The sequence below is a fragment of the Lissotriton vulgaris genome, chromosome 9 (genome assembly GCF_964263255.1).
Source record: "Lissotriton vulgaris chromosome 9, aLisVul1.2, whole genome shotgun sequence".
In the NCBI taxonomy this organism is placed as follows: domain Eukaryota; kingdom Metazoa; phylum Chordata; class Amphibia; order Caudata; family Salamandridae; genus Lissotriton; species Lissotriton vulgaris.
The window spans coordinates 51,488,294-51,515,306 of record NC_141697.1 but is presented as its reverse complement, the minus strand read 5'-3'; the positions used below and the strand labels follow the sequence as shown (position 1 = coordinate 51,515,306).

Here is a 27,013-nt window from a genome sequence, read left to right as displayed (position 1 = left end):
AATTGTTTAGAAGGCTCAAGGTGGACAGATGGGCAGTCCATTGACCGTATGGAACTGAAGATGTCGTATTGCTCTTTAACAGAGTTGCAGGTCATGAGAATCTTAGATGAAAAAAATGGCTGCTTTGGTTTTTAATATCAAAGCTGTGTACGTGAGCAGGCCGAATAAGAACAAACCGAGCCCAGTAGTTCCCTATGCACCTCACCAACCGCACCTCAAGTCGGAGGCATCTTGCGGAGTTTTACATGGTGGAATCCGAGATAGCCTTCACAGAGAGCCTCCAGGACATCATTCAGGTTATGGAGGAACTCTTTAAGGTGGTGACAACCAATATCCTTTCAAAATGCCCTGAAGATGTGGAACTTCTCCACAAATATGTATCTCCCGGACAAAAGGACAGATTGGAAAAAATGCTATTGAATATATAATATATAAGACAAAGTAAACATGAGAAAGTAAAAAAAAATCATAAAAAAATAAAACTGAGTGGGAGTGCTCATTCTGCCCTCCCTCAACCCTACTTTTCTGGACTGGAATGGAGCAGATGTTGTATGTAAATGCCATTGAGTTGAGAGCGGTCCAATGTGACCTGTAGTCTATCATTTTTCAAATACAAGAAAAACAGGCATGTTAGAACTAACACACAAACTGTGCTCACTGCATGCTCAAAAACGAGATCAGTAAATTTGTCATTGGGAACATCGTTGTAGTGACCGCCATAAAGGACCTCTCTAAAGCGGCACCTTTGAAACTTACCAGGTGCCGAAAACTCTGTTTCAAGCTGCACTACCTTGTCAGCTGCCCCATCCATATCAGGGTGGGTAGGAACCACTCCGGTCACGTCCAGTTTTTAGCCTGTGAGCCAACATCGCATGTTCCACCCAAACCCGTGTGAGAAGGTTCTCTGCTCCTCATAGTTATCCGGAATAACATACTTCAGTTGATTGAAAAAACACGCCCAACGATGCATTCCATATTGAATCTGGGAGTGCGTGTGTGATCGCAAGTGTTGGCCCACAACTAGGTTGGCTTCCACAAAAGACTTTCCATAGTCTATGCCCCTGAAAGGGGTATTCACAGAGACTAACTGTGAAAGGTTGCACAAGAAGGTTTCTACAAAGTTAACACATGGTTAAAAAACACTCCGTTGTGGACTCTGAGACATTAGGTTCAGTATTATTTTGTGTGCAATTTAAGTAAAGTACTACTTCTCTAAAAAAAAAAAATAAGCATTGGATGTTCATTCAGTTATTGGCTTTTGTTAGTTGGTGTGTTGAGTTCTGAGTTTTTAACTCCACGACATCTTCCTGAGTAAGCCTTGGGATGCTTGACTTCACTACCAAGAGGGTCAAGTGCTGTAGGGCTGCATTTTGTGCTCAGTTGTTGATTCAATTGTAAAGTTACACCCCAGGTCACCAGAGACAAAAGACTGATTATTACAATCCGAGCCCAGTAACCCCTGTCTCCCCTGGGATGCCAGAAAAAGTTCCCAGAAAACTTTTATTTTCTCACCCACCTTCTGCATAAGTTGAGGACCTGCACTTATTGGAAGATCGTGGTACCTACATTTGTTGCAGAGGCTATCCGATTTGATCAACCTCTCATGACACATCAAAGGGTGGCAAAAAGAATTTAAACTCACGTGACGGATCTTGCATGCATGAAAGACTGAACCAACCGTGTCGGCATCCAAACCTCACACACAAATCTTAACTGTGCGAGCTCAATTTGCGGAGCTATCTTACTTTGGATCTACTTTGTTGTGGTTTGTCGATGGTGTTTGTGGTGTTACCTCAGTCAATGGAAGGGCAGGTCTTCCCTTACAGTTCCTTGTTTTTGACTTTCAGAGACTCGTCAGAAACGGTGGTGCACTCGGCCGATGCCTTTGCTCCGGTGGCCTACTTGCGCTTGTTGCAGCTGCACCTGGCAGACAAGGAACCTGTGAGTACTCAAACCCTCACCCTCATGATTTATTGATAGTTCGAATCATTTTGTTTCATCATCACAAGACAGAAGCATAAAACATTTTTAGACAAATAAGGACATTAAAAATTAAAAAATCTTAAATATCTATAAACGCAGATAAAAACCAGATAAAACTGGTCGCAACCAATGTCGCCCACTCTGGTCAGCCGCAAGGAGGGAGGCCTTCCAACACCGGGCTACACGTGTGCCAACATCCCTACAGAATGTCAGATGTAATTGATAAGAAATGTAAATCTCCTTGCCGGTCTCCTACCTCCTCTTTCCCCCTTTTTTTCTGCCTGCCTCTCTTTCTTTTTCTCTAAATATCGATATGTGGGGTTAGCTAAACAAACGTGACACAATGTCTGATGTATAAACTGCGCTTGGGACACCCCATGCTAACCCTGTAACAGAATTGCTAATGTGTTCTTGTATAAAAAAATAAATAAAACGTTGAAATAAAAAAAAAGTTACGTTCAAGTGAAAAGAAGATGCAAATGGAAGATAATTCCATCATATAGCTGACACTTTGCAACCGATTTCCCACGCTATGTACAAAAATACAAGAAACACCCAATGCCCTCAGGCAGTTAAAGTCAGATAAGGAAAGGAAAATTGGGGGATGATTTCAAACAATATCTAGCATTTTACATCTAATTTACCAGGCCATGTACAAAAATGTAGAAACATCGACAATTGAAGAGGTGTCACTTTTGCATACCCTATATGCTTCTCCTCTAGTGGGTAAGCACATTGGAGCAGTCCATTTAGACCCAGGTTTTGCAGAGTGGCAAAAAAATAATACATGTGCCTCACTTTCATGTGCATTTTTACAATAGAAGCAATATTCAGAACCCCGGTTCATCTTCCTCCAACTGGCGGTGAAAGTTGCTACAGGAAGAGACCCATACCTAAACTGGACATGCAAGGACCGGGCCTGAACTGGGCGGATGAAATTCAGGAATCCCACGTCCTTCCAAACTGGTTTTCGGATGACAAAAGGCACTTTGTAGACTCCCTTGTGAGGATGAGTGGTCCCTGCATCTAGTAGCCTTCCCTTTCATCATCTTTTACAACAAGACAGCATCCCCTCTCTGGATGAATTGTGGCTTGCTCAAGAACTTCCCCAGGCCCAGCTCACTCCGACCCTTCTTGAGCGCCCCAGACCATCTGATTTTCCTCCTTCCATTGACCAAAATGACATCCTGCACACCCTCTTTAAGGTGCCAGATTTGGATCCAGTACAGTAGGAGACTCAACGCCACCAACGATGAGATCTTGTGGATTCCCAGATCCAAGCAGAGCGGGACAAGAGGCGGGAACTTCCCTAGACTCACCAGGCTTCTGATAAAATTGTCTCCTGCTGTGCTGAATTAGTGTTAGAGATCCCCCATACTTCCGCCCCACAAAGAGCAGTCCTCCTTGCTCGGGCCTTTTAGATTTCCTCTGCTGGCCGTACGGGGGACCATGGTGCTTTTTGGCCAACTTAAGTATAGCTCTGGCCCACCGCTTTACAGAGAAGGTGCTCTGCGGGTCCCAGGATCCGGACTCATCAAACCTGATACCCAGGTAGTCAAACTCCTGGACTCTCTCAGGAACTTCCAACCCCACCTTAATGACCCCTCACCCTACCTTTCTTAGTATATGTCATGTATTTGGTCTTAAAAGTGTTTATTTCAAGACCAAAATCACTGCAAAGCTGGTTTAAAATTTCAAGTAGCCTTTGAAGGCCCGACCTTCTGCAAAGAGGAGGGCCTGTATTTTTGCTCCTGCCAGGTAGGGGGAATCATTAGCACAGTTTATTAAATAGGCATTTCAGGTATTGATGTAGAGAAGGAAAAGGGTAGGGGCGCGTACACAGCCCTGCCTAACACATTGGTTGACGGGGAAAGCCTCTGTTAATTCTCATTTTACTCCACACCTTTCTTTAAGCAAAATTCCCCTCAAATTCTCCTTTGCTTCTCTTATTTGTTGTATGTTCCTGACCTGCAGGGCTAGCTGTGCTAATTCATTGCCCGCTCGGTGTGCTCCCTTATCATTTATAAAATGGCGTGTGGATAATGCCTGCCCTTATTAGTCCTACAGAACCGGCTGACGAAGTGTCAGTCATTCCATGCACGTGTTGCCTCTTTTTTGGGGATGTCACATTTCCTGAAGTTTCTACCTCACATACAAGAATGATCTGAGGATTGCTAATAATTTTGAATTGCTAATTCATTATTCTGGAACCAGATTATGACGATTTGGCCTTAAAAATATGGGTTCCAACTCACAAAACGTTTTCTGTGATTAGGCGTGACTTGCTATTGGAGTAATTCAGACTCACTTTTGAAGTAAGTCGTCCTGGCAATTTTTGTGCACTCTTAGAATTCAGGAATAAGTCACTGCAGTGTCTTTGTGAATTGGGCTAAGTACCTTTCTCTAATTTTGCCTAACCAGTGACTAAAATGTACTGAAACTTGCACTAAATTTGGCGGAATGAAAATCGCATCTAAGTCTTTGTGAAAAAAAAACATGTTTATCTTTATTAGGGAAGAGGCCAGAAAGGTGTATAGAGCAAAAAAAACCTCTGCAGAAAATCTGTGCCCTCGTCCATTCCACCTCAGAGATGCAACAACATCTTGGGGATTCTCTTGGGTCCCCTCTGGTCACAGGTGGAGAGTTCCATAAAGCCAAGAAGAGTTGCCCCTGAGCATATCCACCTCCCTTACTTTTTGTTCAGTAACATATCTTTGTTGTCCACCACAGGTGGACACCCCTGATGTGCTTCCAGCCAACCTGTGTCCTTGTCAAGCGCTCGTTGACGGTGTTTCCAGTCCCACTGAGGATGAGCAGGCAGAGGAAGCGCCACCACTCGCTTGGGAGTCCCTCTCATTCGGTGAGTGCAAGAACCCATCGCTGGGAATAAATGTGTTCATTAAATTGGCAAATCAACTCTCTCATGTAGATCCTTGCTGTTATCTCTTTCTGCACTGCCCTAAACACAGCCCTACCTTAGGGCACACCAGTGTATGTGACAGACTCCAAACAGATGCCTGGTTTTCCATCTCCCCCATCAGTCCTCTGAGCCCGAGCCTAAAGTTACAGACAGGAGGCAGTCTCTGTGTGAGCCAAATTTGTGAAGTCTTGTTGGTCCACCTTAGATTTGGGGCCTTTGAGATCAACAAAATTGGTGCCATTGGTTTGAGTAACAGTAATATTTGTTATCCACCGCTTTACAAGCCCTGTTGTACTGTTTTGTTATGTTATGTTATGTTATGTTAATAATATTTATACAGCGCACAGCTGCCCCAGCAAAGGGGCGTCCTAGCGCTTGAACAGGTACTAAAACATAACACGCAGGAAGAGGAAAAAGACGGCTAATCAGGTACAGAGAACAGGAAGGTTTTGATAGCACACCTAAAAGCGGTCAGATTATCCAGAGCTCGAATGTGCACCGGGAGTGAGTTCCACAAACCAGCGGCAAGCACTCGGTAGGAGCGGCCACCCACCGAATGAATTGCATCTGAAAAACTTGGAAGGTATGTGAGTCAATAAATCTGTGTAGAGCAGTTTTAATCTGCACTATAATGTACAATCCTGTAACCTTTGAAACAACTTTAGCGCTAGTCTCCTGTGGAATGGACCTTTTAGGACCTTTCCAGCATGGGCCCCACCCTGTGATTGAGCATCATCAACTTTGAGCATCCCCTAGCGAAGCTTTGTAACCTTCTCCGCAAAGAGAGCGCCCTTGTTTCCTCTCTCAGGACGGTGTCCCAGAGTTCTCTCTGCCCGTCCGACGGCAGAGTTTGCTATAATATTGGTAATTCCTCGATGATCTGCATGTGGACTCCTCTAGCACCAGGAACTTGTTTTGCAAATGAGAGCTGTAGCATGTCCACAGTCGTCATACAACTGCTACGAGCTTCCTGCTTGAGCTCAGGGCGTCAATGAAGGATGGCCAGGGATAGCAGGAGCTTCCCGGCACTGCCACTGTCCATGCTTGTTTGGGGTCATGAAAGCAGCAACAGAAGCAGTAAGTAAGCAGGGCTCTTAGGGACATTTTTCCTCTCTGTGGGTTACCCTATTTGCACTTCTTCTAGTTACTCAGCAGCTGACAGTAGTCTAGTCTGTTGTTTAAGAATTGGTGATGTCATAGGGCCAAAGAGTGCATGATGTCACATTCCCTCTCCCTGCTGCTTGGTGTATCCTAATAATCGTCTTGCTTTCAGAAAGCAGGATGTAGTATTTAATGATTGTTTTATATCTTCTTAACTATCACATCATCCCCCATAACCAAAGTCTGTTAAATAGGAACGACAAAGCAGAAGCATCGAACCCTAACTTCAATCTCTCGGTTACAGGCTGTGATTTATCCTGTAAAGCTTACCTTAAGTGAGCTGCGATCATTTGAAGTCAGAGTGAGAATTTGCCTAGCCTTGGTGCTGGTAAGTTCCAATTCTATTAAGGACTCGGAGGCGAGGATAATGCCTTACTTTCTTCACTTTATTGCAAACAGCAGCAAGAAAAAACACTTCGTAAACTACATTTCCCATGAACAATAGGGAAAACAAAGAGTCACAATGGCAGTCCTTTGTCGCTCTCCGCACTCCTGCAGCTCCCATCATGCCCTGCAGCTGCTTCCTCTTCCTCTTTCTTTGCGCAAAGCCCATGCTCCGACAATCTCATGCATCTTGTTTGGTACCGTCGTTTCCTGCAAAAAACGCAGTGTCAGATACCGACCATGAACTCGACTCAGCGACATATACAAGGCGAGAGATCATATCAATCCATAGCATACTTAGCCAAAAGGAACAGGAAAACAAATTACTTACATTCCTTACGGGGAGGGTCCACTTCCATGAAGTCATTGGGGGGGATAATCCTCGCCTCCGAGTCCTTAATAGAATTGGAACTTACCAGCACCAAGGCTAGGCAAATTCTCATTGTATGGCAGGAGCGTAGGCTTCGGATTATGCCAGGTCAAAGCTTGTCGACCACCAGCCGAGCCACTTCCAACACTGGCTTGAAATAGAATCTCTTAAAGGTGAAGTCCGAGGACCAATCGGCCGCTCTCAATAAATCCTCCACTCGAGCCCCAAGGGCAAAAGCTTTAGAGGCCATAGCCCCTCTCGCAGAGTGTGCACCAAATTGCTTGGTGTCAATTCCCGCCTCCTGCATCACCCAACGCACCCATCTGGCGATAGTTGGGGAAGAAATGGCCTTGTACGGTTTACGTAGGGCAATGAGTAACTGTCTCTCGCCTGGGGGGCGAGTATCTTCTGTTAAATCCTCATAAGCACGGAGGCACTGTACAACGCACAGTTTAGGGGAATCTGAAAAAGCTGGGTAAGAGATCACTCTCGACATGGACTTAGTCCTCCTACTCACTGTGAATGACACCCCATCCGGGGAGAAAACTCTAGCTGTAATGTCTAAGGCACGAACGTCAGAAACACGCCTGCAAGACACCAGGCACAACAGCATTGCCAATTTAGCCGTGAGCTCTTTGCAAGATAGAAACCTATTCGGTTGCCAAGACAAGAACAAGTTGAGAACTCGGTTGACGTCCCACAGGACAGCATAGCGTGGTTCCGGAGGCAAGGAGAGACGGATCCCTCTCAGGAGCCTGCACACCAGAGGGTGCTCCCCAATCGGTGACCCCTGCACCAGGTCATGTCCGGCAGAAATAGCGGAGCGGAAGGTGTTGATGGACCTGTAAGCTAGGCCATCCTCCGCTAAGCCGGCTAAAAAAAATTAAGCACCTGAACTACATCCGCCCCCACGGGATTGAAATTCCGTCGCACACACCAGCGACGCCATCGATGCCAGGCTGATCGATACCTTCTGGTCGTGTTATCTGCCCATGCCTTGGAGAGCAGGTCCTCTGCCTTTCCCGAAAGGCCTGGGAGTGTCCAGCGACGCCGGAGATCCGCCATGCCATCAGATGCAGCAATCCCTCCTGGACTAGCCGGTGAGGAGACCCCTCCGGTCTGAGCAGAATGTGAGGAGAGTGGGGGAGTAGGATTGGAAAATCCCAAGAAAGTTCCAGAAGAACTGGAAACCAAACTTGAGACCTCCACCATGGAGAGATCAGGACCACCTCCGCCGACTGACGGCGAAGCAACGCCGACACTCGCGTTATCATGGAGAACGGGGGAAACGCATACCCCTGCTCGCTCGATCAATCCTGCAGGAATGCGTCTGTCGCTTCCGCCAATGGATCCGGGTGCCAACTGAAAAACCTTGGGAGCTGATGATCCAGGCGGGACGCAAACAGGTCCACAGTAAAGGAACCCCATTTGTCCGCAAGTCGCGAGATCACCTGAGGATCCAATTTCCATACACTGGCGTCCAACAGGTGCCGGGAGTGCCAATCGGCTACTTCGTTCATACGCCCCGGCAGGTACTCCGCCGTGACCGACACCTGCCGATCCAAGCAAAATTGCCAAAAGTCCTTGGCTAGGTCTGCCAACACCTTCGATCTGGTCCGTCCCAGATGGTTGATGTAGCAGACCGCTGACACGTTGTCCATCCGGAGGAGGACGCATGACTGAACCCTGTCCTTCGTCCAACACTGGACTGCAAAGGAGCCGGCTAGCAATTCCAAACAGTTGATATGTAAGGATTGCTCGTGGGCCGACCAGACGCCTCCTGTGGAAAATTCTCCGCACCTGGCACGCCAACCAGAACGGCTGGCGTCCGACTGTATCACGACATCCGGGGCTGATCCAAAAATCGCACGACCGTTCCAGGCCTCCATGTGCGTCAGCCACCACCTCATCTCTTCTCTCACTTCCTCTGACAATGGAATCATCTGAGAATATGTCAGGCCCTTCCTGAGATGATACGTCTTCAGGCGCTGCATGGCTCGGTAGTGGAGCGGGCCCGGGAAAATGGCCTGAATGGAAGAGGACAGAAGGCCCACCAAGCGCGCCAGGTAACGCAGCGATGTGAGCGGCCTCGCCAGAGTCTGAAGTAACTCGTGTCGGATCTTCGCCATCTTTCTGACGGGAAGACTTAATGTGGAAGACACAGAGTCTATGGTGAACCCTAAAAATGTTGCACACTGCGTGGGAACTAGGAGGGACTTCTTCTCGTTGATAACGAAGCCCAGGCCCCGAAGCTTGTTGACCGCCACTTGCAGCTGGGCCCTCAACTTTTCCGGACATTGGTCCATGAAAAGCATGTCGTCCAGATAAACGATCATTCTGAATCCCCCAGCCTGCAAGGCCTCCACCGACGGACGTAACACCTTTGTGAAACACCACGGCGCCGAGGAGAGCCCGAAAGGAAGTGTGGTGAACTCGTAAACCTGCCCGTCCCACCTGAACTGGAGGAAACGACGGTGGAGAGGGAAGACCGGCACCGCCAAGTAGGCGTCTTTTAAGTCGAGCCTGACCATCCAATCTGACGGCCGTAAAACATCTCTCAGAAGGTGGATCCCCTCCATCTTGAAATGGCGGTACACCAACCATTCGTTGAACTCCTTCAGGTTGATGACCGGGCGCCTGCCCCCTTCGACTTTGTCGACTAGGAAAAGATTGCTGAGAAAACCCCCAGGATGCTCGTGCATGCGACAAATCGCCCCTTTGTGGAGGAGGGCGAAGACCTCTTCGCGCACCAAGTCTGCATCGCGCTGGGAAAAAGTAATAGGGTGCGGACGCTGTAGCTGACACGGGCGGCCGTGAAACTCCAGCTGGAAGCCCTGGACCGTCTGCAGCACCCAAGCATCGCTCGTGAGGGAAACCCACGCTGGGAAAAACTGCGCCAAGCACCCCCCTACCCGCAAAGTCACTGAGGGTAGCACACTCACCTCTTCCAGCACTTTGTTGCTGGCCCCCGCGGCCTCTGAATCGCTGACCTCGGGTAGGGTAAAAGTTGTTGAAGCGGGAGCTATCTTGCGCTTGACCGCGTCCGGAGCCTTGCCCCCGATCGGAGCTGCCGCCACAACCGAACGAGCGGCCCCTGCCACGTCCGGTCTTGTCAAAAACCCGCTGGGGAAAAACTTTTTTAATGTTAGATTGAGCTCTGTCTAAAGAGGTAAAAGTGGCAACAAACTTCCCAAGCTCCTTTATGAAGGGGTCCCCAAACAGGCCCCCTTGTGCCACTGCACCAGCCTCTGACGAAGCGAGGTCACCCAACTTAGGGTCGATTTTAATTAACAGTGACCTCCTCCTCTCGGTAGAGAGGGCACAATTTGCGTTTCCGAGGAAGACAATGGCCCGCTGAGCCCAATTGGACAGGACCTCCGGTGAAATAGCATACCCGGAGACCTTGGCCTCCTCGGCCATGTCTAGGATCTTGGTCATGGGCCCTATGACGTCCAGTAGCTTGTCCTGGCACGTACGCCAGGACCTATCAATACCCTTCCTAGGGTCCCTGACGAATTTCGCCAGAACGTCGCCATTTTAGGGTCGATGTCCGGCGTGAGCGCCACCTTACCCTCTAGGGTGGGGGCGAGGACACTCCGCCCGAAAGCGACTACGAGCGTCCTTCTCTACAGGCTTGCGCAGTCGGCTTGTGACATACTGGGCCACTTTATCCCCGGGAACCCAGTCAGAGGACCGGGGATGGCCGATCTCGTCCGGGTCCAACATATCCAAAGGACCTGCTGAGGAGGTGGTGTGCGACGGGAGCCACGACCTTGATGAGCAAGCCTCCTCGTCTGTATCGGGAGAATTCCCATCGTCCTGAGGCTCTGGAGACCCAGTGCGCGGAGTCTGAGGAGGGACCTCCACGGGGTCAGGGAAAGATTGGGACCCCTCATGTGCCATAAAGGCACTTTTGATCCGGGCGAAAGTCTCCGAATCAACCCCCTCCGTGCAAGGTTTCTTAGGGGGAGGAGGGGCGGGTGAAGGCGTGGTGTCAGGGACCGAAGCTGGCGCAGGAATCAGGGCAGCTAACTTGGAATATGCCTCATCTAGCCGAGCCGTCAGGCGTTGTTCCAGTGGTACCATAGCCTGATCGACTGCCCTATAGATCGAGTCGTCTACTGCTTGGTAAAAGCCCTCATCCCACGAGGCATAACTAAGAGGATCCTCCTCTGCGTAGTGACCACCACCCCCTTGCATCTTGAGGTAAATTAGGCTCTGCCAAGGAGGGAACTGCGGACTAGCAATAAGAGATGCCCTAACAGGCACCAACTGTTTACTGAGAGGGAGCCCAGACAATATGGGGGAACACAGAGGCGCCCAATTAACGGAGACTGGCCCCAGGGAACGCTGCAGCCCTTTGAAATCACAGGGCGCCAACCCGGCAAAGCGTCCCATGCGCTATCTCTTGCGCCAAATTTCGACCCCTCAGGGTGTCAAGGGAGAACCAATACAACCCAGAAATAGCGTTCAAACGTGGGGGAATGCCTAAATTTGCGACCCCGCAGAGTGTCGGCCGGGAGGCAAGGGGCACCCCAACAGACCGAGGTCACCTCAAAACGCGCTCAAAAGCGCTTCAAAACTCGCTCCTCAGGCTCGCTGGCCAACACTAACAGGTCGCCCCCTAGCGGCGACAACCACACACCGCGTATCTAAGGGCCAGGATCGCACGAGGAAGCGCTAAAAGCGTCCCGCGATCACCAGTGGACTCTGTAGGGACAAAATAGGTCAGCGCTTGCCAGCAACAGAAAACGCTACCCACACAGACCCCAAACACCAGAGAGAAAAGTCAAAAACCACTTAACTTGCTGCTGAGGAGCGAAGAAAGAGGAAGAGGAAGCAGCTGCAGGGCATGATGAGAGCTGCAGGAGTGCGGAGAGCGACAAAGGACTGCCATTGTGACTCTTTGTTTTCCCTATTGTTCATGGGAAATGTAGTTTACGAAGTGTTTTTTCTTGCTGCTGTTTGCAATAAAGTGAAGAAAGTAAGGCATAATCCGAAGCCTCCGGTCCTGCCATAGAATCTGGAGCACTGAGGAGAGTGTGATGCTGGCGTCTTCCTTCCACATGGACTAATATCCCACAGCATGAAGCTCATCTGTGTTTCTACCTCTTACGGCACACGGGCAATGAATGTTTTTTGGTGAAGCGTGTCTGACATACAATCATGTGCAAAAGTCTTCTGTAAGAACACGTGTAGAAATGTGATTTCCCACGTGAGTACAGCCTGTCGGAGAGGAGATAAAAGACTCCTCCACTCAAAACTCCCAGCTCAGTATCTTGAGGGCGTGGGGCTCTTTCGTAAAAGGAATGTACCAGTCCTGGGGGCAATAGGACACAACTCAAAGTATAAACAATGGTCTCCACTACAGACACAGGCATGGGGTTCGTTTGTGGTGTTTATAACTGCTCTGTTCACCCCACTCCCACAGTGCTCTTGTGTCCATTACAAGCCATCTTGAAGTTTCCATGACTGAAACCGAAAGATAATGGTCCATAGTCGCAGATCTAAGCCATTGTGATAACGGCAGTGGGATAAGGAAGGGTAGGTAGCAAGCAGAGAAACAAATTAAATGGACCTTCTAGTCTTTATATCACATTTTATTCTGTGTTTCTGTTATGTCACCAGGCTCTGTCTAACAAGGACAGTCCTGTCTGAAATTACAAGTCCCTGTCCCTGAAGGGCACCTCACTGTCACACCGTTACTTTTTTAGGTCGAGGGACCGTAGGCTGGCTTGCCAGCCGGAAGTCGGGAGAATTAATGTGTCTAGGTGTGGCAGCTTAAACCCGCCTCTGTCCTCGTCTCTCCTCCATTGGCTGGCTTCCTAAACGGAGGCCAGCCATTGGAGGAGAGAGGCGTCCCTCCAAAGAAGCTCTGTCTCTTTCAGATTAGGCGGCGTATTGGTGCTGTTCTTTTCACTTTTAAGCCCCGCCCCTTTTGGGGACGGCCAAACACGCCCCCGAATCCGAAATTTGCGAAGTTGCAGCCGCCATTTTGCGTTGCTTTCCTGGTGGCTTCACTAGCGCTTGGGAGCTGTAGCAAGAATAAAATCCACAGAAGTAAGTGCCGTTTTAGATGTAGTTTATTGAATAAGCGCTTTTAATTTCCACAAAGCGCTGGGGAGCGCTTTCCGTTCATCGCGGCTGCCCACCCCGCACTTGTGCCAATTCTCGTCTTGTTTGCTTTCCTGGTGGCTTCACTAGCGCTTGGGAGCGCTTTTAATTTCCACAAAGTGCTGGGGAGCGCTTTCCGTTCATCGCGGCTGCCCACGCCGCACTTGTACCAATTCTCGTGCCCACACGGGCGCCACCCCGCCTTGCAGCGCAAGAAGAGAGGGAGAGAGGAGCCGATGCCCGCGCCTGACGGTGGGCGGGCCGCCTGGGACAAAGAAGAGCCTTGTAGGCTCCATTTCCGCTTCCCCCAGGCGGGAGGAAGCCGTTCTCCAGCTCACGGGCAGCGCTGCGCAGCTCCAGTCTCAGGAGCGGACCAGGCCAGAGATCAGCACCAGCGGGGGCTCTCCTGTGTAAAAAGAGCCATGCTCCCCATCTGCAGCTTTCCTGGCGCGTGACGGACCGGGCTGCGCAGGAGACCTTCGTCAGCCCCACACCGGGAAGAGTGGTGCCGCCCCAGAGGAGACAGACCGGAGGAGACGTCCCCCAGACATCCGGTGAGTGGAGCCCGGTGTTGTTTGGTACAGAGGGGGGCGTCGAGGCACATTGCTGGTGTTTTATGTTTTTGAAGTGTGCATGACTATGATGATTCGGGTCTGCGTTTACCCCTTTACACTCATTCGGACCCGTCTGCAGGTTCAGAAGGGGAAAAGCCTTTACAATGGTACATTTGATGCCTTTCTAACGATTCTGCGGACAGAAGGGGTGTCTGGCTTCTACCGGGGCTTCCTGGTCAACACATTTACCCTGATATCGGGTCAGTGCTATGTAACAACATGAGCTCACCCGCAAATATGTATCGGAGTACACTAACAGCAACGTGGTGAAATCATTAGCGGCTGGTAGTTCTGCCTCCCTTGTGGCACAGAGCATCACGGTCCCCATTGACGTGATCTCTCAGCACCTCATGATGCAGCGGAAAGGGGAGACTTTGGGAAGCTTTCGAGTGCACACTGGCGATGGTAAAAATCCAGTAGCTCTGGGGCAGACTAAGGACATCATTGTGCAAATTTTCAAGGCAGACGGACTGAGGGGCTTTTACAGAGGCTACGTGGCCTCTTTGCTCACATATATTCCAAACAGTGCCGTCTGGTGGCCCTTCTATCATTTCTATGCAGAACAGCTCTCTCGGCTGGCTCTGAATGACTGTCCGCATCTATTGCTCCAGGTTGTCTCTGGACCATTAGCTGCAGCCACAGCATCCACTATCACCAACCCTATGGATGTGATCCGGGCAAGGGTGCAGGTGGAAGGTAAGAGTTCCATCATAAACACTTTCCGACAGCTGATGGCAGAGGAAGGCCCTTGGGGCCTCACGAAGGGCCTGTCTGCTGGCATAATTTCTGCCACTCCCTCCACCATTGTCAATGTGGTTGGCTACGAGACCCTGAAGAAGCTCAGCCTTCGTCCTGAGCTGGTGGATTCTAGACACTGGTAGCAGTCTTTGAGAAATCATACTTTTACCCTTCGGTGTGTGATCGGTCAGAAACCTCTAAAAGCTCCAGACTTCGGACATTCTGGTGAACTAGTTCTGTCGGGATAAACTGTTGCCAAAAATTGAGCCATCTTCAGGGTCTTGCTGCACACCAGATTTATGAGAGACAATCTTCCACATGATGGTGACTGGGACATACAGTGTCACTGTCTCACTCTCCGGTCCATGCTGGACTTGTTGAAAGATTGCAAGTATTGGCTGCTGAGGTGTATGGATCTACACTGCACAGCTTCTGGATGACTGGCAAACTACTGATCGTTCCAGCTCTACCTGCTCTTTAGCTTTTGAAGGCACAATCAAGTGAAGCCCGGCTAACTCAACATCCAAGCTGTGTGCCATGTTTGTTTTGTATTTTTTATTTGTATATCCCCAAAACTCAAGTGTGTAAAACTGATTTGTTACCCTTGTGTATAAGCTTATGTAATGATGGCTTGAATCATGTGAGGGCTGCGGTGATTAGGAATTTTAATTGGAAAGTGGGCATGAATATTGGGGAGGGCTCCTTTGGAATTGGAATTATTTATAGGTACACTGATACGTTTGAAGAATCAAGCACTGAACCAACCAAGGACATGAATACCGCAATTAAGAGAAACTATTGTCTAAATCAGCTTTTCAATGATGTTAGGAATTGGGCAGTTTAATCTCAGCCTTCACTGATGGTGCTGCAATTTTTTCATTTCATGTTGCTCTTCTGATATCTTAGAGACTTTTAATGATGAGGATGACATCTCTTCTATCGACTTTCTTTAGATGATAGAAGCAGTTGAGTGGTTGCAGCTTATTAAAGGACCCAAGTGTGTTGGCGGCCATGTTCTCTACTTGTTGTTTTGTCCCACAGTCCCAGGTTATGTCCTCCGTTTGAATGATCTGCCTGACTTTTGATTTGGTGTGGCCATTATCTTCATTCATTTTTTTGCAAAACTTTTTTTATTAGATAATGTTAGTAACAGTTTACAACAATGTCCACTGAGCTGTCAAGTCGCAACCAGCATGTGCATATTGGCACTCAAAGCCAGTTGGTTGTATGAATATGCAGCATGACTACTCAAAAATGATATATGAGGAAGAAAAAGTAATAACCCCCCGCCTTCCCCCACAAACACTAAGTAGTGCCAAACCCAAGGGTAAAAAAGTAACCTACCCGTCCTGCAGTTATATGTGTTGTTAATATTCTACCCGTCAGTCCATTGCTCCACATTACCGTTTTAAGGTTACAATAATGTAATGCATGTCAGCAATTTTGTTGATGTATGTGCCCGCATGGACTGGCACCCACATCTCATTTGCACGCCCTACCATTTCTAATAGGTGGCAGCCACCACTGTGTCTGGGGGGCTTCATATGAGAGCGGCACCCAGTATAAACTTGAAAGGGTACCTTTAGTGCCCACTAATGTAGGAAAAAGTGTCTTGAATGTAGTTGTATCTCTGTCTCCCTCGGTCGGTCTCCCTCTCCTTCCCTCTGTCTCCCCACACATCCATCCATTGGTTCCCACATTCACCCTTTATTCATCCACATTTGCATGCTTCCTTCATTGTCCATCCACTCGTTGGTATATGCATGCATCCATTTATCTTTTTAGCCATTGATCCAGTCACTAGCCCATCACCTATCCTTCCACCAATCCTCAATTCACTCTGCTTCTTATCGTTCCATTTCTCCATCCATCACTCCAATTGGTTCATTCTAAAGTCCATCCATCCTTCCACCCTTCACCATTTCTTCCTTGTTTGTTTCGAAGTTTCCTTCCTTCTTTCACTCTTCCTTTCCCCTTCCATTCTTGTCTTTCTTTCTGCCCATCTTACTTTTTCCTCCTGTGTAGATAGCTTTTTTTGTAGGTGGCTCTATGTGTGGGTGGCTCTGTGTAGGGGGCTCTGTGTGTGCGGGTGGCTCTATGTGAATGACTGTGTGTGCGTGTGGCTCTGTATGTGTGTGTGTGTGGCTCTGTGTGGGTGTAAATTCAATCGGTCATGCATATGCGAGCGATTAAGCTATTGGCATTGTAAATGACAATGCTATTTATTTATGATTTTAAAAAAAATGTAAAAAATTATAAGTAATGCCAATAGCTCTACCTTTAATAATGCCGAGACCATTGCATTGTAAATGCTTGTCTTGAGGATTCCTGCCTTTTTGTTCATGCCCTGTTCTTCTTCTCTTTCCTGTTCTTGCAGGCGGCAGCACAGAGTGTTCTGCAAAATCCCTTCGTGGCCACCAGTGGATCAGCAGGATTGCCGGCCGCCTCTCTCCGCCGGATGTTACCAGCGTTGAAGCAGCGGCCCAGCACGCCTTCGACTCCCTTCGAGGTATCCCATCATCTTCGCCGTAAATATTGGGGTACTGGGACACGTGCATGAAATATGTCAAGGAGTACCGAGACCCCACTTCGGAGATTTGTGGTTGTGCAAATGCTAAAAGCAGCGTGTGCTTCTATTTTCAGTCACGTTGGACTCCAAGATGATGCAGCTTAAAGATGTTGTCCTGGTGCATCTGTATGTGAAGAACATGAGCGACTTTGCGGCCATCAATGGAGTGTATGGGACACTGTTTGACGTGAGCCCCCCGGCAAGGTAAGCCCCCCATGAGGTGGTAACCTCTGGGATGGCCATTCAAGGGGGAGTTCACACCTAGAGATCTTTTCTTTAACAGGTGGAACAAGAAAAGCAAGCCCATTGTTATAGCCATAAAAAGATCTATTATTGTGTGCATGTGTGTCTGTTTGTGTGCACACACTAACTCAGTGAGAGAATCAAGTTATTTAATAAACCTCCTCCGTGGAGTTAAGCGCCTCTTATTGCTAGTCAACACTGCTCACCTGGTTTGGGTCTGTAAACTTGAGTTACTCCTACATTTTGGGGCTTTCCTCTTCTTTTGCACCTAGTAGCGACACTGGAAATTGATTCTCAAAGCTGTTAAATGCACACATTCCTTTACCACCAGCTGCACTTCTTTACGTATATTGCAGTGGACATGAAACTGCTTCTCTCACGTAGAGTGACTATGCATTTTCTTCTGTTTTCCTTTTTTTCCTCCTCTTCCTCTGGGGTAACTGATGCAGCAACACTCTGCTTTCCTCCAGTGCTTGCATTGCCTCAAATAGTTTGAAGCTGTAGCTGAACATGTACAAACTACATGTCCTCTCTGCTTTTTGTGACAATTGAGATCTCACAAGAATCCGTCGCCTGTATTCAGCGGAACGGCAACACCGTTTATCTTCGCTAAGAGAAGGTAGTAGTCATTTTGAAATACAATCACTCTACGACTGTGTGCAGTACTGAGTACCTCTTCTATCAGTGAGGAAGACTGTCACCCTTCTCCAGAGCTCTTCACCTCTGATGTTTAGTTCATCGTTACTGTGTGAAGGCAGCGGTTGCCATAGTAACTGTCGGATAGATGGTGGTACCACTTCGAAAACTATCTTCCCAGATCAAAGTGTACAGATGATTTGTTGTAGGGAGTATACCAAGCCACTTCTCAGCCCGCATTAGAGGACAACATCCCCATATGAATTTCCTGAGACAGCAAAGTTTGCAGACGCTCCATCGTTTGCTAAGAGGTTCTCAATGCCTATGTAGATGTTTCAGCCTCCATATTTCAGGATACCTCTTCCTCTGGCGGTCATCAAAGAGCTTCTGGAGCAACTGGGGGTGGCTTCTAATCATTAGAGCAATACATTCCATCTGGCCATCTCAAGATGATGGGGCTACGTCTGCTGCTGTTTCTTTACACAGAGAAGCAACTTGAGCGTCACCCAGTACTACAAACATTCAGGATGCTTGGAGCAGCACAATCACAACAAAGCTCCGGTATTTGGCCAGAACACAACCACACAAGACGTTAGAGTATTCTTATTCCAGCACTGGGCTGTCTGTGCTACAGAAGGCTAGCTCTATCCCAGTTTGGGTGGCTGCTTAGTTGAGGCGTCTGCAGCTCTGGCTGTAAACAACTTTGACCTACTACTCACAGCCAGTCTCAGTGTTGGACTCTTGGTGTATCGCCTAAAATCCACTAAGATTGTCCAAGAAAGCGGTCCTTGCTCCCAGAAAGATGGTGAGCTTTATAAAGGCAACTGACAGCTTTGGGGGTCGCACACGCTTCTTGGGCTTTCGTGGGGGTCCAAGACACTGAGCTGCACATGCAATCCAAGCAACTCCACCTGGAAGTACATTGGAACGGGTTATGTAGAAGCCCATCCTAATCACACGTCTCTTACGCTTTCCTTCGGATGGTGGCCCTAGGGGCCCAAACCTGCTAGAAAAACATCCACCTGCCTGTTGTGACTGCCCATTATTATCAACTGAGGGACATCGGAGTACACTACAGGCCACACTGGCGGGACCCTTTAGCACCGTGGCCTCTTTCCACATTTGAAGCTATGGAGGCCCCAATTCTCCACATTTATACTTCCTGGCTGTGGGCATCTGGGAGACAGCTACTGCCACAGCATGTTTCTGACTTGATAACATCTCCTGATTCTCCGCATTGCTGATGTTTTGAACCTGAGAGCAGATAACCTGTTCAGGTGTCTCCAGGGCTTAAAGTGAGCCGGGTCCCTCCGATCTCCAGAACCAGTAGTAATTAAAATCAGATATTGAACCGCGTTCCTATTGGGCTTTCTATTCATATCATTCGTTTTCTAAGGCAAAAACGCTGATCGAATACTGTACAAATAATGTGAAAATGGTACAGTAATGTCAGCCATTTTGTTCATGTTTTTATTTCGTCATCTACTTCTCTTGCATTCACTTAGAGTGCTGGTTATTTCCAGGGCATTGTGTTCCTGTATTCTTTTTTTGTATGTAGTTTTCAGTGTTGCATATTTACTCTTGTACAGTGCATACTTTCATCTGAGTCTTCTCCAGGTGTTTATAACTTATAATACCATTGGGCCTGGAGTTGAGGCTGAAGGCAGTGCCAGTGGATCAAAAATGTGTTCAGAATTTATAGTCCTCAATCCTTGGCCTTTCTGCAGAGCGCACAGCACAATGGACATGTATTCCAGTTGCAGTTGTGATTCTTTGCAAAGGTGTGTGAAATAAAACACAGTTGTCAAACTATTGAGATGGCAAAAGTAAAAGAAAATGCTGTGCGTGCTGGTGAGTGGGTGCGTTGTATATGTTTTGGGACTGTGAAGTGAAGGAAATGTGAGGTAGTGCATTCGGGAGGGAGTGAAAATAGGATGCTGAAGAGGAAAGAGATGAGGTGTTCAATATGAGATGGACGGGATGTGGAGAGAAAAAGGACACACATGTCTAATATAGAGTGAACATAACAGGAGTGATGGAGCCACTCTGAAGACCACAACCCCTTCCACAGGCCTCAGTAATGTTTAACTCACAGTCTCACAATTTCAGAATTGAAACATTTTTGAATATTAATTATTTGCAACAAAATCATTGTTGTTACCCATTTATTTTAAACATCTCACAACCATTGACAAAGCCAGTGGTCATGGCAGTTTTTTGTGTGTCAGTTATTGTGTTATATATCTTGATACAATAAAAAAAACTTGAGGGAGAAACCAAAATAGTGCCTGGGTGGCACACTGTGAGAATCGCAGAAATGTAGGTAATGTGTATATGCAACACCCCTAATTACGAAGGCCACACCCAGTTTAGAGGCCCTTCCTCCCCCACTTATTTTCATCCCACTTAAAGCCTTGGGTGTCTGAGAACCAGTCAGACTTTGAGAGATTGTTCGAGGCCTGGCACAGCCAGATATAGTAATGTTTGCACCGCATCTGAACATGAAGTGCAGCACCAGAGTGCTGTGTGTTTTGGATTCACTGCAGGAGACCGACTTTAATGTGTACCAGCTCTGTACCTTGTGTGGGTGGTCAATTCTGTTTTTGGCTCCTCAGTGCATTGGGGACCTTGCAGTTCTGCATTTCACAGTTCGTCTATTAGATCTCAGTTGCAGATTTCAACAGTCCAGCCTCTCATGTTGCATTACATGATGCACATAAACAAAAAGATTCTATCAATGTGTGGACATATATTTTATTTGTTGGTTTTACAGTGATGAAAATATAGTGGAAATACTCTCTCTTAGGGTGGTAAAGATGAGAGCGCTAGTAGTAGAAGGTCCTGATGAGTAGGCAGTAGGGGACTGCCTACGAAACATGTAGACCAGGTTGTAGCGATCGGCTCAACCCCAAAACCCCCTTCTTAACGTCCCCAGCTAGAGAAGTGAATAAATTGTTTTTTTCTACTAGCCAGAGGATTTTTAATTTTTGTACTCACACACATTGTTAGGTCCCTACACGTTCACTGACACCACCCACTTTGCACCATCACATAGTCCTGTCACCACTTCAGTGCTCCCGCGTAGTCGGTCAGGTCATAGCACGCCCCGCCCCGTAGAGGGACGGGAAGACCCCAATGATGAAGCATGACACTACTGGATTTTTTTAGTGTGTGAGGGGTATTTTAAAAAGCACATAGCGCTCTCATCTTTACCACCCTAAGAGAGAGTATTTCCACTATATTTTCATCACTGTAAAACCAACAAATAAAATATATGTCCACACATTGATAGAATCTTTTTGTTTATGTATATCAGTTTGGAGGGTGATTCTATCAATACCTCTGCACTTCCCCTATTGTTTTGGCATTACATGATGCCCCATGTGGTAAGTATGACTACACAGTTTGCTTCAGTGCAACACCTGATACATGTTTTGCTATATTTGGATTCTTGTTTGTGACTTTGTGTGGGATGCTTGTGACAGAGAAGCCTTTGCTAAATGTTCATGCTGTCTGCCTGCTCTTGGTTCAGGTTCCAGATCCCAGTCCGCCACCTCCCGCAAATCAGGTCAGTCAACGGAACACGGCAGTGTTGGGCTGGAGGGATCGCAGAAGGAATATAGCAAGGTGGCAAAAAAAGGATCTGAGATTGGGTGAGGTCAGAAGAGGGTGTAGACATGAATAGAGAGGCGTCCACCAGCACAAGAGACAGCAGCGACAGTGCGAAGCCGACACACGTGTCAGGGATTGTCCTCTCACAGTCTGTTGTTTCTGCGTGCAGGGTATGTGTGGAAGCTCCTTTACCAGAGGATGTGCTTCTCTGGATGGACTGCCTGGTGCACCAGGATGCCCGGATTCATGAGGGGGTGCCACGACCAGAAAGGCAGGTCATGCACGTGCAGAGCATTTCCCACTGGGCCCCGGCGAACATTGGACCGTACAGCCAAGCTATCCAGGTAAGACCCCTCGGGCGTTCGCATGACGTGAAAGCTTTGGAAGGTTTTAGTAAAGAAGCTTTATCAAGTTAAATCATTTCTTGATGATTTTGCTATCAACGTCAACAGTAGTCAAGTTATGACATATTGATGACCAAACAGCAATAAATGAAATGATATGCATTATGTGTAAGGATTATTTAACTCCCTTCATATTCTTTAATGTAAGCAAATGATATACAGTACTCATGACTAGAAAGGGATGGGGTGGTTTGTTGGTGGAAGAGAATGAAAAATCTAAAAGTAAAGAAGATTCAGAAAAATTGTGGAGTTGCAATAGCAGAGCAAAACCATTAAACACTATTGGTGCTTATACAGATGTAGAAATATTTATATATGTCTTTGTACTAATGTCCCTCGTATGGCTTATTAAAAAAACTGTGATACATCAAAAATTCTGTATAAGACTTTTTCTGGTGACGCTTGGGTGGTTATGCCATTTAAGCAATGTTCAATAGTTAACTTGTGTTTTTAAAAAAAATGTAAGGGCTGATTCAGATTGCGGAGTATGGTAATCACTCCGTCACTCGGACAGAGTAACCGTATGCCTAATCTAGAGATGTCTGCCTACTCAGTGGATAACTCTTTACATTTACAGGAACCACTATCACAGCCGCTCCTGTCAATTAATTGAACATGTGTTGTGCTGCTCCGTCAGCATAACTTTGCGGTACAGCGCACTTTCAATATCTTTTTGTTCCTCAAACACAAAATTCCCAAAGCAGGATTTTCTTTTTGAAAATTAAAAAAACAATGACTCATGGGAGTTTTCTCGCATGGGGCAGGGGTGATTAGAAAGTTTTTACTTTCACTTACCACCATGTATAGACCAGGGGCGCAACACCCATTGGGCTGAACGGGCTTCAGCCCCCCCCGTCGTCATCTTCAGCCCGGGCTGCCAAGGTTCAGATGACAGCCCGACACACTTTCCTGATTTACAATTATGTAAAAAAGAATGAAAGCATGAAAACCGTTTCTCCAGTTTCATTTGTATTGAAGGCTCGCTCCACTTTTATTCTCGGATGCTTTAGTATCCGAGATTGTGATTGAATGACCCCTTCTAAGAGGCCCAGAACCAGCCCGAGCCAGCCGCCTCTGATGGTTTCAGTGACCCTCCCTGCCCCCTACCTTTTGCTTTCTGTAAGAGGGGTGCCACCGAGGTGATTTCCTTGCCTGAAGCAGGGATTTCACCTAAGCACGTTTGATGTGCGTTGCAGCATGGTGTGAAGATGTGCACAGCAGGGGGATGCGACGCCAGCAGGAATTCCTTTACAAAGGAAAAGCGTCACCTGCACTGGCCATCCCTTTCCCCCTGCTGTGCACATCTTCGCACTCTCTGCTCCAAGAGTCCTGCTGTGTGAGCTTGTGTTTCATGACTCACCTCTCAAGTGAGGCCCCGCCTGCCCTGCGCATTTTGGACACAGCTTTTCGAGGAACACCTCAACTGATTTTTTTTTCAGGAGCTGTCCTTACTTGTATCCAGTCTGTACTTGGAGCGTTGCTCAACCCGCAGATCTGCTCGAGGAGAGGACACACTGCAATGGTAAATGTTAGAGGGCTGTGTTAAGAGCACCACACTTGCGTCCTGTGGGTCCTGTACAGGCATTCTTCATGTGACCCGGCGCTGTACGCGCAGTACATCCCGGGTTTACACGCATCAGTTTCCCGACTGAACACAGTGAATAGGGGCGCACGATAGTGCTGCTCATTGCGTCCTATGGCCCCTTCATTGGTTGGAAGTGATTGTTGAGGTGGAGAGGAGCTGTGAATGTGCGTAAGCACGGATATAGCACCTAGTGGGTTTTGGCACTGGTGACAGTGCTTGTGCTGGCTATGAAAGCAGCACAGTGAGGTAGGGTGCATGGAAGCACCTACAGTTGGTACCTGGGGTTGCGCTGTCGCCAGATGCTGGCAACAGTGGCCCAACTTCTAATAGGAAGGCGCTACCAGCTGAGCAGAAAGCAACTCTAATTTAATGCTTGACTGGTCCGTTCTATAATCAATCCAATTTTATTATTTTTAACAAATCTTGCCACTGGAGGGCGTTACTTGGTTGGAAATAATATGTTGGGCCCTGGTACCCCACAATGTTTGTGCATCGATGGATGCAGGTGCTTGGATTCGGTTTTTGCACTCCTGTGTGGGCTGTAGGGTCACATGGTGAAGTGAGAGCAGAGATCCTGCGTTGAGAATGATGGCTGTGAAGTTTTGCGACACCTGGTGTGTCCTCCCCTTACACCAAAAGTGTAATGAAGGTGGTGGTCAGGAGCGCGTGCTAGGCCTCAGTTCAGCTGTGTGGGCTTGGGGCAGTGATGCCTCAGATACCTGCCCCCATGTCTGCTGAGTGGGCTGGACAGTGGTACTATGGAAGGGTGGTACTTGCAAGTGATGCTGTTGCAAAGCAGATCGTAGCCTCATTTTCAGCAAGTGGCCTTGAGGCGGTGGTGCCCCTGGCATGTCCTTGCAAGAGATGTGATGCTGATGTGAAGCAGAACAAACTCCCTTATCTGCTGAGTGGCCCGACCAGTGGTGCCAAAGGTGGGGCGGGGGGGGCGGTCCCTGGGATGTTGTTTGAAGCATATGGGGCCCATTTCTAATACATCAAGTCAAGGGGTAGGTTGGCCTTTCTAAAGTAGTCCGCAGTACTGTAACAACAGATGATGGCCAAATATATCTACCATGTCCTTAGTTTGGATTGGTGGTATGTGTATTGTAATCAGGTTCGTAAGTTTATTTGTGGATTTTTTGTATATTTTCAAGTTTTTCTTCGATTCACCCTCTATCTCAATAAAGACCGATAATACCTGCAAATCTTAAGCATTCACTGTGCAGTAATTCAATTGTTACATCATCATAATACACAATTTAGGAACATAAAAATAAATAAAACAAATTTTGTGCGCACTGCATTGCATTTGGCGATGCAGTGCACGCAACGAAATTCGTTTTATTTATTTTTATGTTTACTTACCTGTATTTGGCTGTATTCCATAGTTTACTACCCCCCACCCTGCCCCTTTCCACCCCACGTCACCGCCCGGCAGCACTCCCACCACTGACCGCTACTGGTTCTTTGTAAAAAATTTCCTCCATCTGAAGCCAGGCCCAATTTGTTAAGCTGATATATAACACCAGGCTTGTTCCCAGGCCATAAGTCTAGACTAGGATAATTACTTTTTCTTAGTTTCATTTCATATTTTGTTTACTAGACAATTTGGCTTGGTTGTGGTCTCATTTTGTTATTTTCTTCATTCTTTAGTATTATTTGGCCATTTGTTAAACATGTACGCCTGGAGCCTCTTGGTGCTATAGATATGAAACGGATAACAGATTCAGCTTGGTGGAAGGAATTATAGAGTGAAAATACAGGTTTTTTGCTTTTTCCTTTATTTCAGGCGGGATAGTGGTCTGTAATGGTACAGAATAATCTAACACCTTACACAAACACACAAGTACAACACCATTTGAAAGACTTAGTTTATTAAATGCAACTTTATTCTATATAGATTCCCTTCCTTATGCATTTAAATACCTTTCATGTACTTACGTATCTTTATATTGATTACTTTGCACTACCCTAGATCTCACCATATATCTCTCGCAATATATTCCCTACCTCCACTCTGACTCATCTCAAACCTCTCTCTACTACTCTCTCCAATGCACTGCCCTATTTCTAACCCTATACCTCTATCAGTATATTCTCTACCTACACTCTTTCATTCATCCTAAACCCAATACTCTTCTCTCCTCTACCCCTCCTTCCATCATCTCATACCTCTTTTACTATTCAGATCTCCCAAACAAGCCTTTCTAAACCCTTCCCTCTGACTCTTCCACCTCCATCCCAAATCCCTTCCTACTGCTATGAACTCCCCAAAAAAACACATTCTAGACCCTTCCTTTTTCTATCCGTCCACTATTCCTTTTCAATACAAATAAAAGACTAAGATTTCCACCACTCAGATTAATTTCATATTTCCCTATATCAGTCCCCACTAATTCTGTTTGGTTTCCAGAGTAGCGTGCTACCCACCAAAAAGCGCTTCAACACCTCACATGGGGTAGTAAGTGCAATATAAATGCAAACCTTTTCCCTCTTCTATCCCTGCGCTATGCTTCTCAATCCAAATAACAGACTAACATGTCCAGTGCTCAAATTACTTTCATATTTCATTATACTAATTCACCACTGATCCTCTATGGGTCCTAGAGTAGCGTGCTACTCACCGAAAAAGCTCTTAATCGCCTCATCAGGGTTAGTGAGCGCTATATAAATGCAATTATAATAGGAGCTGCACCAGCCGAAGAGGTGAGGACTGGAACTTTGTGACAGGGATACAATTACCAAGTTCTGTGTTTTTGCAGTATCAATAGCCTGGCAATTGACCTGTCTTTTGAAGAACAGCAAATGTAACATGATATTATCAAAATGTAAATGCTTTATTATTTCTCATGCACCCTCTAAATTCCAGCATGGTGATGATGGGGGTGCTGCTGCACAGCATCCCACCCGCCACTACTTCCACTGCCTATACATTAAAGCACCATGCTTTAATGTCTGTGCTGCCAATAAATTAATGTTTGTTGGTGCTATAGTTTGTAACAACACTTCAAATGGACACATTGCAAAATCTCAAATTCCTTCTCTGTCTTTGCGGGGTGGACAGAGTCCCCTTTTTTGTGTGAATTATATCTGTGAGAGAGTAGCATGTTGTTCTGGGCTCTTTTGACCCAGTTTCATGGGCATTCCATTAGAAAAAAGGTTGTAATTTTAACCATCTACATAATATCGTTGTGAGACAATTTAATGTATTTGAGTGACACTTTATTAAAAGATGAACACATCCCTTGTCTGTTATATAAATGGTTCACATTACCCTCTGTTCTCCAATTGAATTCTCATAAAACTGATTGTTGTCTAGTTTCGAATGCAGAATTTGCCATTTCTTTTTCTTAGCTTGGCCTGAGCATTACCCGATCCTGATTGTCTGCCATTTTAGCCCCGCCCCCATTGATTAACATGTTAACCGCGCCCCTTTGTATGTCATGTTAGCCCCCCCCCCGAACTTAAGACCTAGTTGCGCCCCTGTATAGAATGGGTGTGTGAAAGTAAAAACTGCCCATTTGTCCACCCACTTTCACTACGGCAGGTGGACAAGTGGCTTAACCTCTGAAGGTCCTTACTCCGTCAGGCCGTAGGAGGACTATGTCAGCGGCACAGATGGAGTAGAGCCTGTCACTGACACACTTGTCTGTAACTGAGGAGCGCTGGACTTCAGTTTG

At 47.1% G+C, this 27,013-nt stretch overlaps 1 protein-coding gene and 1 pseudogene across 2 annotated transcripts in view; both read left to right on the top strand.

Moving 5' to 3' along the window:
• DPH6 (diphthamine biosynthesis 6) overlaps positions 1 to 27,013 on the top strand; it is a 467,592-nt gene that overhangs the window by 212,066 nt on the left and 228,513 nt on the right. For both annotated transcript variants that reach the window (XM_086937004.1, XM_086937005.1), the window contains 5 exons: positions 1,848 to 1,941; positions 4,714 to 4,843; positions 16,662 to 16,793; positions 16,928 to 17,057; positions 21,514 to 21,688. In XM_086937004.1, coding sequence (XP_086793130.1) covers positions 1,848 to 1,941; positions 4,714 to 4,843; positions 16,662 to 16,793; positions 16,928 to 17,057; positions 21,514 to 21,688 — 661 coding nt within the window. The remainder of the gene's footprint in view (positions 1 to 1,847; positions 1,942 to 4,713; positions 4,844 to 16,661; positions 16,794 to 16,927; positions 17,058 to 21,513; positions 21,689 to 27,013) is intronic.
• On the top strand, positions 11,985 to 14,517 carry LOC147689589 (solute carrier family 25 member 44 pseudogene; annotated as a pseudogene).